At 38.1% G+C, this 13,069-nt stretch overlaps 1 protein-coding gene across 2 annotated transcripts in view; it reads right to left on the reverse strand.

Moving 5' to 3' along the window:
• The window catches only part of PAFAH1B1 (platelet activating factor acetylhydrolase 1b regulatory subunit 1), an 81,026-nt gene that overhangs the window by 32,851 nt on the left and 35,106 nt on the right, over positions 1 to 13,069 (reverse strand). For both annotated transcript variants that reach the window (XM_034641658.1, XM_034641659.1), the window contains exon 2: positions 11,992 to 12,212. In XM_034641658.1, the coding sequence (XP_034497549.1) occupies positions 11,992 to 12,023 (32 nt within the window). In that variant the 5' untranslated portion in view covers positions 12,024 to 12,212. The remainder of the gene's footprint in view (positions 1 to 11,991; positions 12,213 to 13,069) is intronic.

Below are 13,069 nucleotides of genomic sequence, written 5' to 3' on the forward strand. Positions count from 1 at the left end.
AGTGAAGATCCCTTAAAATCAGGTCATCATAAATTGCAACATCATAAGCATCTCCAGAATTACCTTGCTTAATATAGGTTTTATTTGTTGATAGATCATAGTTTTTACCCTGCATCGAACAGGAGGATAGTCAATAATCTACAATACTGCTAATAACGCACTTACATTTTTAGAATCGGAATGGGTCAAGTCCTAATATATGGTTGTCATTCCACCGCTGCCTGATCATTTATTTGTCCCTTGTCCCCCTGCCTCAATGCTCAAATATCTAATTGTATTACAGCCTTGGGATGACCTCCAACCTCATGAACGAAACAGGAGCTATTCAGTATATAACTTTCTCAACTTACTTATTGTTATTCATGGCACTGCCTTTCTCTCCTACAATGTTTCTTCTTCTAATACAATAGAATAAGATCAAATCTTTCAGTGAAATAAAATGTCATATATAGGCACAATAAAAGGGCTTTGTATGAGTTCTACAGAAAGTCAACGATTTTGGTCTTGATGACCATATCTTGTTTATCTTTTTTCTTTTTAAAGATTTTATTTATTTATTTGAGAGAGAGAGAGAGAGAATGAACAGGCAGGAGAGGGAGAGAGAATCTGAAGTAGACTCTGGGCTAAGTGCAGAGCCCAACATGGAGCTCAATCCCACAACCACAAGATCCTGACCTGAGCCAAAACCAAGAGACAGACGCCTAACTGACTGAGCCACCCTGGCGCCCTTGCTTATCCTTACAGATGCTTACACTCCACTCTTACTAACAAATGTTGAAATATATTTTTTGAAACAATCAACAAATTTTCATAATTTTTGGCTCAAATTCACTAATGAAGTATGTGTTTTGGTTTACTGGTTTATTGTTTTGACAAATTTAACATGAACAATAGGAAAAAATACTAGTACTCCTACAGTATAAGATGGCATTATTTGTTATCTGGAATGATCAGAATATGACACATTCTACTGAATGAAATACTTCAATTAAAAATCAATTTTCAAAAAATAAAAAGATTGCAGTGCCTGGGTACTCAGTTCATTAAGTGTCTGACTCCCAATTTTGATTCAGGTCATGATCTCAGGGTGGTGGGATTGAGCCCTGCATGGGGAGTGTGCCTGTCCATCTCCCTCCCCCTACTTGAACTCGCTCTGTTTCAAATAAAAAAGCAAACAAAATCTTAAAAAAAAAAAAAAACTATTCAAAAAATTAAAAGATTATGGGGTGCCTGGGTGGCTCAGATTTGGTTAAGTGTCTGCTTTTGGCTCAGGTCATGATCTCCAGGTTCTGGAATGAAGCCCCACATCGGGCTCCCAGCTCAGCAGGGAGTCTGCTTCTCCCTCTCCCTTCCCCCCCCCCATTGCTCTCTTTCTCTCTAATGAATAAAATCTTTAAAAAAATAAAAAGATTAAATATAACAGAATACTTAAATCTCCCTTTGAAGACTCAGAAGGCCCCTTATAATATTTTACTGCAAGGCAATAATCAGAAACTTTGTGATCATTTGTATGGGATGTGATAACATAGGCAATATGGTTATAGGCGCCATGATTACCAACTTTGTATCGTTTAAAAAAGCAGAAGAACCTCAAAGCATAAGCTGGATAAAAGCAATATATTAAGAAGTTTATGTTTATATACAGTTGACACTCCAAACAACAGGGGGTTTTGAATTGTCTGAGTCTACTTATATTATGGGATTTTTTCCCCCAATATATATACAGCACAGTCCTATAAAATACATTTTCTCTTCCTTATCATTATTTCCTTTCTTTTCCTCTTTCTTTCTCTCTCTCTCTTTTTTTTTTTTTTTTTTTTTTGAGAAAGAGCCTATGAGCAGGGCAGAGGGAGAGAGGGAATCCCAAGCAGGCTCCCACTCAGTGCAAAGCCCAACTCAGGGCTCGATTTCACAACCCTGAGATCATGACCTGAGCTGAAATCAACAGTCAGACACCCAACTGACTAAGCCACCCAGGTGCCCCCCGTCTATGAATTTCTTAATAACATTTTCCTCTCTCTAGCTTACTTTAAGACTATAGTATTTAATACACACAACATACAATATATGTGTTAAATGTTTATGTTGCCAGTAAGGCTGCTGTTCAACAGTAGTTAGGTTTTGGGAAGAGTCAAAAGTTACATTTTGATTTTCAACTAAGCAAAGGGTCAGAACCCCAACCCCCACATTGTTCAAGGGTCAACTCTATCTACCTTAAAGTCGATGAAAATATATAGCTATTTATATGAATATAAAAACCTGAAATTGAGAGGACATGAATTACAGTCACAGTCTTATTTCAGCCCCAGCATCCAATTCATTATTTTGCTTTTATTGCCTGGTATGAAGAAAATTCTAATTCACACAGATAAGTAGTAACAGTAACTGAATTTAAACAGCTCAAATGCAGTCTCAGAGTATTCTTCAATTAAACTGAACCAAAAGATTTTAAAAAGAATGGAAAATAGCTGTTTGAAAACTGAGCCACTCACAAGATCTAAACATTGCTCTCATTCCTATTATAGATCCTAAAACCAGGCAGGAAGTATTCAAAACTTTAAAACCTAAAACTACCAGTAACAGGATATTGCCATGATGCAAACTGTTGTGCCTACACTTGTCTTCACAACTATTTCCAACATGATGACAATGTGTACCTGTGCCAGAGTGCTGTCTGGCATCTAACTCAACTCCGTGAACTCGTGTAGCTGTAGTGTACTCTCGTGTACAATTTTACATGTACAGGTAAGGGCAGATCTTTACTTTTTTTTTAAAGACCAGGGCAGAACAACTTTCTAATCAATGCTAAATATATATAATATTCAAATATATGCACAGCAGAAACTTTAACACCTCAGTTAACAGCAGAGGTTAGCTTTTAAAAGCAAAATACAGCTTAAAAATACATTATAGTCATGAAAAGATATGGAGGAACCTTAAATGCACATCACCAAATCAAAGAAGTCATTCTGAAAAGGCTATGTACCATATGAGTCCAACTTTCTGGAGATGGCATATTACAGACAGTAAAAATATCAGTGGTTGCCAAGGGATGGACAAACAGGTGGAGCACTGGAGATTTCTAGGGCAGTGAAGGTATATATAGGTAAAGCAAATTAGCTTTAATGTGTTGGCCAGAATTACCTGACAGAGATAAACAATAAATTATCTAAAAAGGGTTTCAGGGCACCTGGGTGGCTCAGTTGTTAAGTATCTTGCCTTAGGCTCAGGTCATGATTCCGGCATTCTGGGATCAAGTCCTGTATCAGGCTCCCTGCTCAGCGGGAAGCCTGCTTCTCCCTCTCCCACTCCCCCTGCTTGTGTTCCCTCTCTCGCTGCCTCTCTCTCTGACAAATAAATAAAATCTTAAAAAAAAAAAAAGAGGAAAGCATGCTTTAGAGAAGAGGAATAAACCCAGGAAGAAGTGGAAAATTAACTCTACTCTCAAGGAAATCTATGGTAACATAAAACCAAAAAAATGAAATCCATAAATGTGATATTATGATATAACCAAAAAGAGTTAAAGAAAATGTTCCTAAAAATCTAGGTTGGTGAATATGAAGATAGGAGGAAAAAATCACTATGGATACATAGGCAGAAAAGCAAGGAGAAATACCAGGCTGACCTAAAACATCTCCACTGCAACTCATTATCTATACTTCCTTTGTTTAAAGGAAAATTCACTAAAATTTTACTCTTATTACACAAAAAATAACAAGTATATTTGCCTTGTAAAATATTCAAACAATAATGTCACAAATCTTTGTTCCACTCTACCGAAATCTTATTCTTCTCTTCAGAGGCAACCACTGTTAACAGTTTAGTGTGTATCTTCAGGCCTTTATCTGTGGCAACTACACAGATACAGGCACAGAAGAAACATATAAAGTTGGGTGTGTGTGTTTGAGGGGGTGTTTAATACAAATGCATCATAACACCTTATTTATTAGCAAGCTATTTCACTCAACAATAGATTTTAGAGCTTTCTGCTTGTAGATAAACATGAATATACTACATTTCTAAACTGTTATACAGCATCCCACAGATTGGATGTACCATATATGGTTTTTTTTTTAAGATTTCATTTATTGATCTGGGAGAGAGAGCAAGAGTGAGAGAGATCACATAGGGAGAGGAAGAGGGAGAAGCAGACTCCCCACTGAATGCAGAGTGTCGATCTCAGGAGCCGAAGGCAGACACCTAACTGACTGAGCCACCCAGGCCCCCCTGGATGTACCATATTTAACATACTCTTACTGACAGATCAACATTTTAGGTTGTTATCAGTTTCTTACCACAAACAACAATGCAACAAACATCCTTTTACACAGCTATCCTCCAGAAAAATACTTGCACATATGCTAAAAAAAGCTCCTTGTAAAGAAACATGTTAAATCAAAGGACATTTTAAAAGGAATCCAAAGAAGCGGGGCTCAATCTCAGAAGCCTGTGATCATGACCTGAGCCAAAATCAAGAGTTGGTCACTTAACCGACTGAGCCACCCAGGGATCCCTGTTGTTCTTATTCTTGAGTTGAACGTGTAGTTCATTTCTGACCTTTGGTTTTTTAAAGGACTCATTAGACAATCTAATTTTTTTGTATGCTACATTGGTTTTTATTATGAGTAACTTCATTATTATTGATTTCTTCATTTCCTAAGTTTCATTTTGTTCTCTTAACTCCAAAACATTTAGAAGTACATTTTTATTTTTTATTAATTTTTAAAGATTTTATTCATTTGAGAGGGAGGGAGGGAAGGAGGGAGAGAAGGAGAAAGAACAAGCAGGGGAGGGACAGAGGGAGAGGGAGAAGCAGACTCCCCACTGAGTAGGGAGCCCGATGTGGGGCTCGATCCCAGGACTCTGAGATCATGACCTGAGGTGAGGGCAGACGCTTAACTGACTGAGCCACCCAGGTGCACCTAGAAGTACATTTTTAAACGTCTACATGAATAGGTTTCTCTTAGCTCTCCTTTTGCTATTAAATTTTATTTTATTGCATTATGATCAGCAAATGAGGCCTATGTGATTTCTGCATTTTTGGAATCTGAGGTTTTTCTTTGCAGTCTTATACATGGTAATTCTTTCCTTAGTCTTTGTAACTCTGAGTGGGAAAAACGTGTAACCTAAGAATCACTCATTTATGGAAGCAAGAAAAAAATTAATCCCTAACATGTAAAGACTCCTAAATGGAGTCTTGAAAAAGACTCCATCTCGAAAAAGATACATGACGACAAAAATCCACCCAACTAACAGAGAAATGAAAAAAGAATAGAAGAATGTTCCAAACTCATCAAATTGTATACATTAAATATGTACAGTTCTTTGTATGTCAATTACACTACAATATAGCTGTTAACCAAAACAGGAACACAATAATGGGAAAGTTGTGGAACAAAAGAATTAGGGGTGAGCAAGAAATCAAATAAAGTGCAAATATTATCAACCAGGACAACCTAAAAAAACCAGACTTTCTTCATCTTTCATGGAGCATGATCAACGGGTAAAAATCTGATACAGAAATAGAGGTGTAGGGGCGCCTGGGTGGTGCAGTCGTTGGGCGTCTGCCTTCGGCTCAGGGCGTGATCCCAGCATTCTGGGATTGAGCCCCACATCAGGCTTCTCTGCTAGGAGCCTGCTTCTTCCTCTCCCACTCCCCCTGCTTATGTTCCCTCTCTCGCTGGCTGTGTCTCTCTGTCAAATAAATAAAATCTTTAAAAAAAATAAAAAAAGAAATAGAGGTGTAAACTTATTTTGTTACAAGTACTATGAGATAGGACGCCTGGGTGGCTCAGTGGGTTAAGCGTCCAACTCTTGATTTAGGCTCAAGTCATAAGATCTAGCCCTGTGTCCAGCTCCATGCTCAGTGGAATCCGCTTCTCTCCCTTCTCCCTTCCCCTCAGCACCCCCCCAACACGTGCATCCTCTCCCAAATAAATAAATAAATCTTTAACAAACAAAAAGTAACTATGAGATGAACTAACAGATAATACCATTTCCAAATTCACAGAAAGACTGACAAAAAATTATTAAAAACAGGTTGTGAAATACAATTCTATTTTACAAATCTGAAGGAAAAAAGACGTTCATGAAATTTTTGTAAATACATGAAAAATAACGGAAAAGATTGTAATATAAAGGCAATAGTGGCCAAGACTGGAAAATGGGACTGAGAAACTGAGGAGGAGGTAATGTTTACATTTTTATATATATTAATTTTGGTAACAGAATTGTGTTTAATAGAATAGTGAACTTAAAATTGGGAAACTCTTCCTGCCTCTATTACTAGTCATGAAACTGGTAATTTTAATTTCTCCCATCCTCAATTTGCCTGTAAAATAAAGGTATTTGTCATATCCACATAAATGAATATGTTATTATTCAATATTTGTATGCCACAGAATAGTAAAAACAAAGAAGGCAGGCAATATACATTTGCTGAGCTGAATCATACTTAGTACTCCTGCTCAAATGATCAATTTCTAGTGTGTCAAAATTCATTTCATTTCAACGCCAAAAATACCTCAAAGTACTTTACAAGCTAATTGGTATCCAACCTATTAGAACGCTAAAATGCTGGCAAAGGTAAACTGAAGCGCCAAAACATATCTTACTTGCTAAGAGGTACATTAACATTTGTTTCTTCCTCTCAGTAAATATGGATTCTTATTATTTTCAAAAATGGGAGAAAAAGCAAAAACCATCATTTTATCTTCTTACTAAACTCCAAGATTTTTCTATTCCTCAAGTTCACATTTAGATGTAACACCAATTTTCTTTGCTCAATGAGCACTCTTAAGTCAATTCTTACCTAAAAGTCCCCACAAATTTAGAGAAATTAGGTTCTCTCCTAAATTGATTTTTATTCAAATTAAAAGCTCTATTTGGGGGCCTCTGGGTGATTCAGTCAGTTGGGTATCTGACTAGCTCAGGTCATGATCTCAGGGTCCTGGGATTGAGTCCCACGATAGGCTCCCTGCTCTGCATGGAGTCTGCTTCTCCCTCTCCCCCTCCCCTCACTTGTCCGCGTGCTTGCTCGCTCTCTCTCTTTCAAATAAATGAATAAAATCTTTAAAAAAAGATAAAAGCTCTATTTTGGGCCATAATATTTATTTATTTTTTTTTTTTTAATTTATTTATTTGACAGAGATAGAGACAGCCAGCGAGAGAGGGAACACAAGCAGGGAGAGTGGGAGAGGAAGAAGCAGGCTCACAGCGGAGGAGCCCGATGTGGGGCTCGATCCCATAATGCCGGGATCACGCCCTGAGCCGAAGGCAGACGCCCAACCGCTGTGCCACCCAGGCGCCCCTGGGCCATAATATTTAAATATTACTCTTGGTTATGAGGGTAATAAGGATGACTTGCAGTCGGTGCACACAAGGCATCTAGAAGAAAAAAATCTGAACTTAGAAACAAGAATGATTAAAAACCAGACATACCTTCAATAACACAAAAGTACATATGCAGAGTTATTAATTACAATATTATTTATAGTTACAGAATAGTGAAAATTACCTAAATGTTCAAATATGGAAGAATGGTTGAAGAAACATGGTACATACACAGCAGACTACTATCCAGTTGTTAAAAGAAAAAAAGGAGGGATCTCTATGAACTGATATATACTGAGTTCCAGGAGATATTGCTAATGGAAAAAAAGCCAAGTGCAAAAGAGCACATATAATATGCTACCTTTTACTTAAGAAAGGAGAAACAAGGGGTGCCTGGGTGGCTCAGTCAGTCAGGTCATGATCCCGGGGTCTTGGGACTGAGCCCCACCTGGGGCTCCCTGCTCAGTGGAAAGCCTGCTTCTCCCTCTGCCCCACCCCCTGGCTCGTGCTTGCTCTTTCTCTCTCTCTCTCAAATAAATAAAATCTTGGGGAAAAAAAAAAGGAGAAACAAGAAAACATACATATATCTCTATCTTTATTTTTTTTTCTTTTATAGAGCGAGGGAGGGGGAGGGGCAAAAGGGGGGAGGGGCAGGAGCAGAGGGAGAGAATCTTTTTTTTTTTTTTTTAAAGATTCTATTTATTTATTCATGATAGAGAGAAAGGCAGAGGGAGAAGCAGGCTCCCCGAGGAGCAGGGAGGCCAATGCAGGGCTCAATCCCAGGACCTTGGGATCATGACCTAAGCTGAAGGCAGACAGATGCTTAACCAACTGAGCCACCAAGGCGCCCAGAGAGAGAGAGAGAATCTTAAGCAGGTTCCACGCCTAGTGCGAGCCTGGCAATGAGGAGCTCGGTCCCATGACCCTGAGATCATGACCTGAGCCAAAACCAAGAGTCAGACGCTTAACTGACTGAGCTACCCAGGCGCCCCTCTCTTATCTTTATTAAATAATGAATGAAGTTGGTTCTTATGGGGGGAAGGAGGGAGTAACTTCACAGAAGGGATTCAGGAGTGAGTGACACTCCTGAGTGTACATTTTTGTATAGATAATGTTCTACATATTCGAAATATTAAATTAACAAGGATAGGAAAGAAGAAGAAACGCAAAACACACAAAACTGAACAAGTGGAACAGATGAACCCAACTGTATTTCTTCTCTTTTCTTTTAAAGATTTTATTTATTTATTTGACAGAGAGAGACAGCCAGCGAGAGAGGGAACACAAGCAGGGGGAGTGGGAGAGGAAGAAGCAGGCTCATAGCGGAGGAGCCTGATGTGGGGCTCGATCCCAGAACACCGGGATCACACCGTGAGCTGAAGGCAGACGCTTAACGACTACACCACCCAGGTGCCCCCCAACTGTATTTCAAATGAATAATACAGCCAAAGAAAGAGGGAGAGAAACAAAACAAAACTAATCCAAGTAACTTACAAATATAGTATTCAATTATATATTTTCAGTCTTGGGCAGAATGGATGGGAGGAAAACTGCATACAAACTGTAAACCCTTTCCAGGAAGCTTTGTTTTCTGAAGTGGTAAGAGTGTAACCATTCTGAAACTATTCTGAAAGTATTACAGGATTGAGCAAATGTGTTGATATTGCTGGGAATCAGGTCTAACTGCAGAAGAAAAAGGCCAGGTGGGGAGGAAAATAAGAAAGAACCTCGTAGGAACAGACTGGACTTAGAAGTATTGGGATAGCCTAATGATTTCTAAAATAAGTATGTGTACATGTGTACATATATCAGTGGGTCTCAACTCGGGGAGATTTTGACACCCTCCCCCCCCAAGCAGAGCTGGCCTTGTCTGGAGACATTTTTTACTGTGGCATCTAGTGGGTAGAGGCCAAGGATGTTGCTAAACAACTGAAAGTGTACAGGACAGATCCCACAGCAAAGAATTACTTAGCCTAAGATGTCAACAATGCCAAGACTGAGAAACCTTAGTATACATGTGTACCAGGGTGTCTGTATATGTTTGTAGATATGTATTTCTTGGTTCTGTCTATTTAAAGAGCCCAGAAGCAGACACCCCATAGCAGTAAGTATACTTAGTACCCATATCTTGATGTTTAATACCATTCCCCACTAAGAGGAACCAGGGCTTACTGGAGCAATGACTGACTGTAGGATTAAGGCAGGATGGGTACACATAAGCAAGGACCACCTTGTTATGCTAGAAAGTAAGAAAGTGTCCACAAATAAGGCCATAAGTAAGAGCCAACTGAAGAGGCTCCTATGGGCCAGTCTGGGATAGTCAAACACCAGAAGTGTAAGAAAAGTAATGAATGATAAAACTACTGAAAATATGAGAACTTAGGAGTTCATACCAATAATGAAAAAACAACTAAATCAAAAAGGAAAAAGTCCCCTGATTAGAGCAAAATGCTGAGCGATGACTAGTAATGTGGAATGAGTAGTGGAAAATCATCACTTTGCAACCACTGTGGTAAAGAACAGTTCAGGCAAGACTAATTAATGGATGTTAAATCTAGTGGGGGAATTTAATGGAAATAAGAATATTCTGCATGGGGGCACCTGGGTGGCTCAGTCAGTTAAATGGCTGGCTCTTGATTTTGATTCAGGTCATGATCTCAGGGTTGTGGAACTGAGACCCCCATCAGGTTCTGCGCTCAGTGGGGAGTCTGCTTGAGATTCCCTCTCTCTACCCACCCCCTCACTCCACTCGCTTGCTCTCTCTCAAATAAATAAACCTTGGGGAAAAAAAAAGAATGCTTTGCATGGTCTCCCCACTTATATTTGTTGAAAAAAAAATGTAACTATATAGTGGAGAAAGTAGGCATCTTGACTGAGGGATCAAAATTAGCATCACCACCGAGAGGCAGATAAGACATTATGTATCTCTGGACACGATATATATATATATATTTTTTGGAAGACTTTATTTATTTGAGAGAGAGAGCACAAGAGAGGAGGAGAGGGACAAGGAGGCTTCCTGCTCAGCAGGGAGCCCCATGTGGGGCTCGATCTCAGGACCCTGAGATCATGACCTGAGCCAAAGGCAGCCGCTTAACTGACTGAGCCACCCAGGCACCCCTAGACATGAAACCCTGAGAAGAATACAAATTATTCTGGCCAAGAATACATAATCTGAATCTAATCATGAAGAAACATTGGAAAGCTACAAAATGAGGAATATGCTATTAAAAAAACCCAAAGAAACAACTATTCCTCAAAAATATTATATCCTAGGGACATCTGGGTGGCACAGGTTGAGTGTCCGACTCTTGGTTTTGAGTTAGGTCGTGATCTTGGGGTCCTGAGATCAAGTCCCACATTGGGCTCTGCACAGAATCTGCTTGAAATTCTTTCTCCTTCCTCTGCCCCTCTCACTCGTGCCCTCTCTCTCTAAAATATTAAAGCCCCCATTGGGCTCTGTGCTCAGTGGGGAGTATGCTGGAGATTCTTTCTCTCCCTCCCTCTCTCAAATAAAGAAATAAACCTTAAAGAAAAGTAAAGACTAAAGAGAAATGACAACTAAATACATTAACTAATCTTGTACTAGACAGTGTACTAGAAAAGAGAGAGAGAGAAAAAAAACCCAACAACCCTGCAATAAAGGACATTATCAGGTCAATTAACGAAATTGGAATATGGAAAGTAGATTCAAAATGTGTTGTGCCAATGTCAATGTCAAATTTGCTGAAATTGCTAACTGTCCTGTGATTTTATAGAAGAATATCCTTATTCTTAGGAACTGCACACCCAAGTATCTGGCGTAAAGACCCCTGGTGTACGCAACTTACTCAAATGGTTCAGGAAAAAATATTGCATGTGCATGCGTGCGCGCGCACACACACACACAGGTACTGAGTACAAATGATAAAACAAATGGTATAAAATGGTGCAAAAATGGTACAAAACACGTGAAGTGGATAAAATGTACATTAAGTATTCTGTGTACCAATCTTACAACTGACCTATAAATTTGAAATTACTTCCAAATAAACAATTTTGTAAAAAGCCACAGAAAAATTTTAAAACATCTACAACATGAAGCTAAATTATTCCTCTATATTCTTCACCTATAAAAACAGAATGCTATAAAATATGGGATGCTATAAGATAATATAAAATATCAGTGGTCAAATCATCTTAAGCCTCTCTAACTGATGCATTTACATTAACTATTATTGTATCTACCTCATAAAGTTCAAGTCCTCTAATAGCCCCTGGATGATAAAAGATAAAAACATACAGTAAGGCAAAGGAAAGGAATTAGCAGTAACAAAAAAGCCTTCATTTTTCTAATACACATTCTAGACAAAAAAATTGAGGAGAACGTTGAATGATCTCTTTTCCTACTGACCACAATATATTTAAGACAAGCTTAGAATAACACTTATCCCAACGAACTTACTTGTTCTGCTTTAAATTTCTACACAATAAAGTCACAAAGGTAAATAACACTATTTCAAAGACCCAGTTTTAAAATCAGACCAAACTGCCCAAAGCAATATCTGAAGACTTACAAGAATAGTTTTAATCTAAGAACAGATCTCCCAAAGCTGTATTTTAATTTACTACTTTGTCTTTTATGAGATTTTCAAAAAAACACGAAACAGAGAAACTTACAGTTCATCTCGTTGTCTCTGGGACAGCACCATTTTGGCTGTAATATCAAGCTTCTTTGATATAGTGGTAGGTCCCTCGTTTGGGAAATCAAAAAGCTTTGTGATCCCTGGATTTATAATTAAATATGCCACTAAGTGGCGTCCACACAGGGGAAGACAATTCTTTTGCAAATGAATCCAACCAGTAATCGGGAGACAGTCAACAAATAGGGTTCATTCCACCTAAGGGGAGAGAGAGAGAGAAGGTAATTTCTTTCACTTAGAATTTAAATTATTTCTAAATTACTATTCGCAGTATACACTTTCAAAGACGAGGTTTACTTAATGCTAATGAATATTAGATGTTTTGTTATCATCAATGCCGTAATATTAGTATGCATTTTAAACTACCTTTAATAGTTTACTGAGCCAGAACAGCACTATTTTCAAATTTACCCATGCCAAACTATGTCACCTGCCAGAAAATATTGATATCAATTTTATTAAATTTCAAATATTAACATATAACTTCTCTAGACTATAACTCTCCCTCAAAGTCAAGAAATTGAGCCATCTCGCTAGTTCAGTTGGTGGTGCATGCAACTCCTGATCTCAGGGTTGTGGGTTCAAGCCCAATGGTGGGTACAGGGATTAGTTAAAACTGAAATCTTTTCAAAAATCATAACTAAAGTAATCTTCAAGACCGAATATAAGTCAGTAATAATCTTAGAACTATTCAGCAAACACATACCCTCTTAACCAATGCATTTAATCAAGAAACACTTTCATGTTATTTCAATTTATTTTGTGTTCTTCAGAGCACCTGTTTTCAAAATAAAAAACTGAATGGACTACCCTAGAGTCTATGTGCTCATACAGTAATCCAATTCTCTAACCCAGTTTTTGGATAATATTACCCAGTATTTCAGAGCCCTTTCTTTATATTTGTCACACTATAAAAACAATTTCTATATAACATCTAAAAAGTATTATGATCAGTTCAATCAGAGTAAATGTAGGTAGAAGTTAAGAAAAATCAAAAACTATTTTAAAGAATTATTCTTCAAATCTATTTTACAAAAAAATGTTTAGTTTGCCTT

Source organism: Ailuropoda melanoleuca, chromosome 13, assembly GCF_002007445.2.
Source record: "Ailuropoda melanoleuca isolate Jingjing chromosome 13, ASM200744v2, whole genome shotgun sequence".
In the NCBI taxonomy this organism is placed as follows: domain Eukaryota; kingdom Metazoa; phylum Chordata; class Mammalia; order Carnivora; family Ursidae; genus Ailuropoda; species Ailuropoda melanoleuca.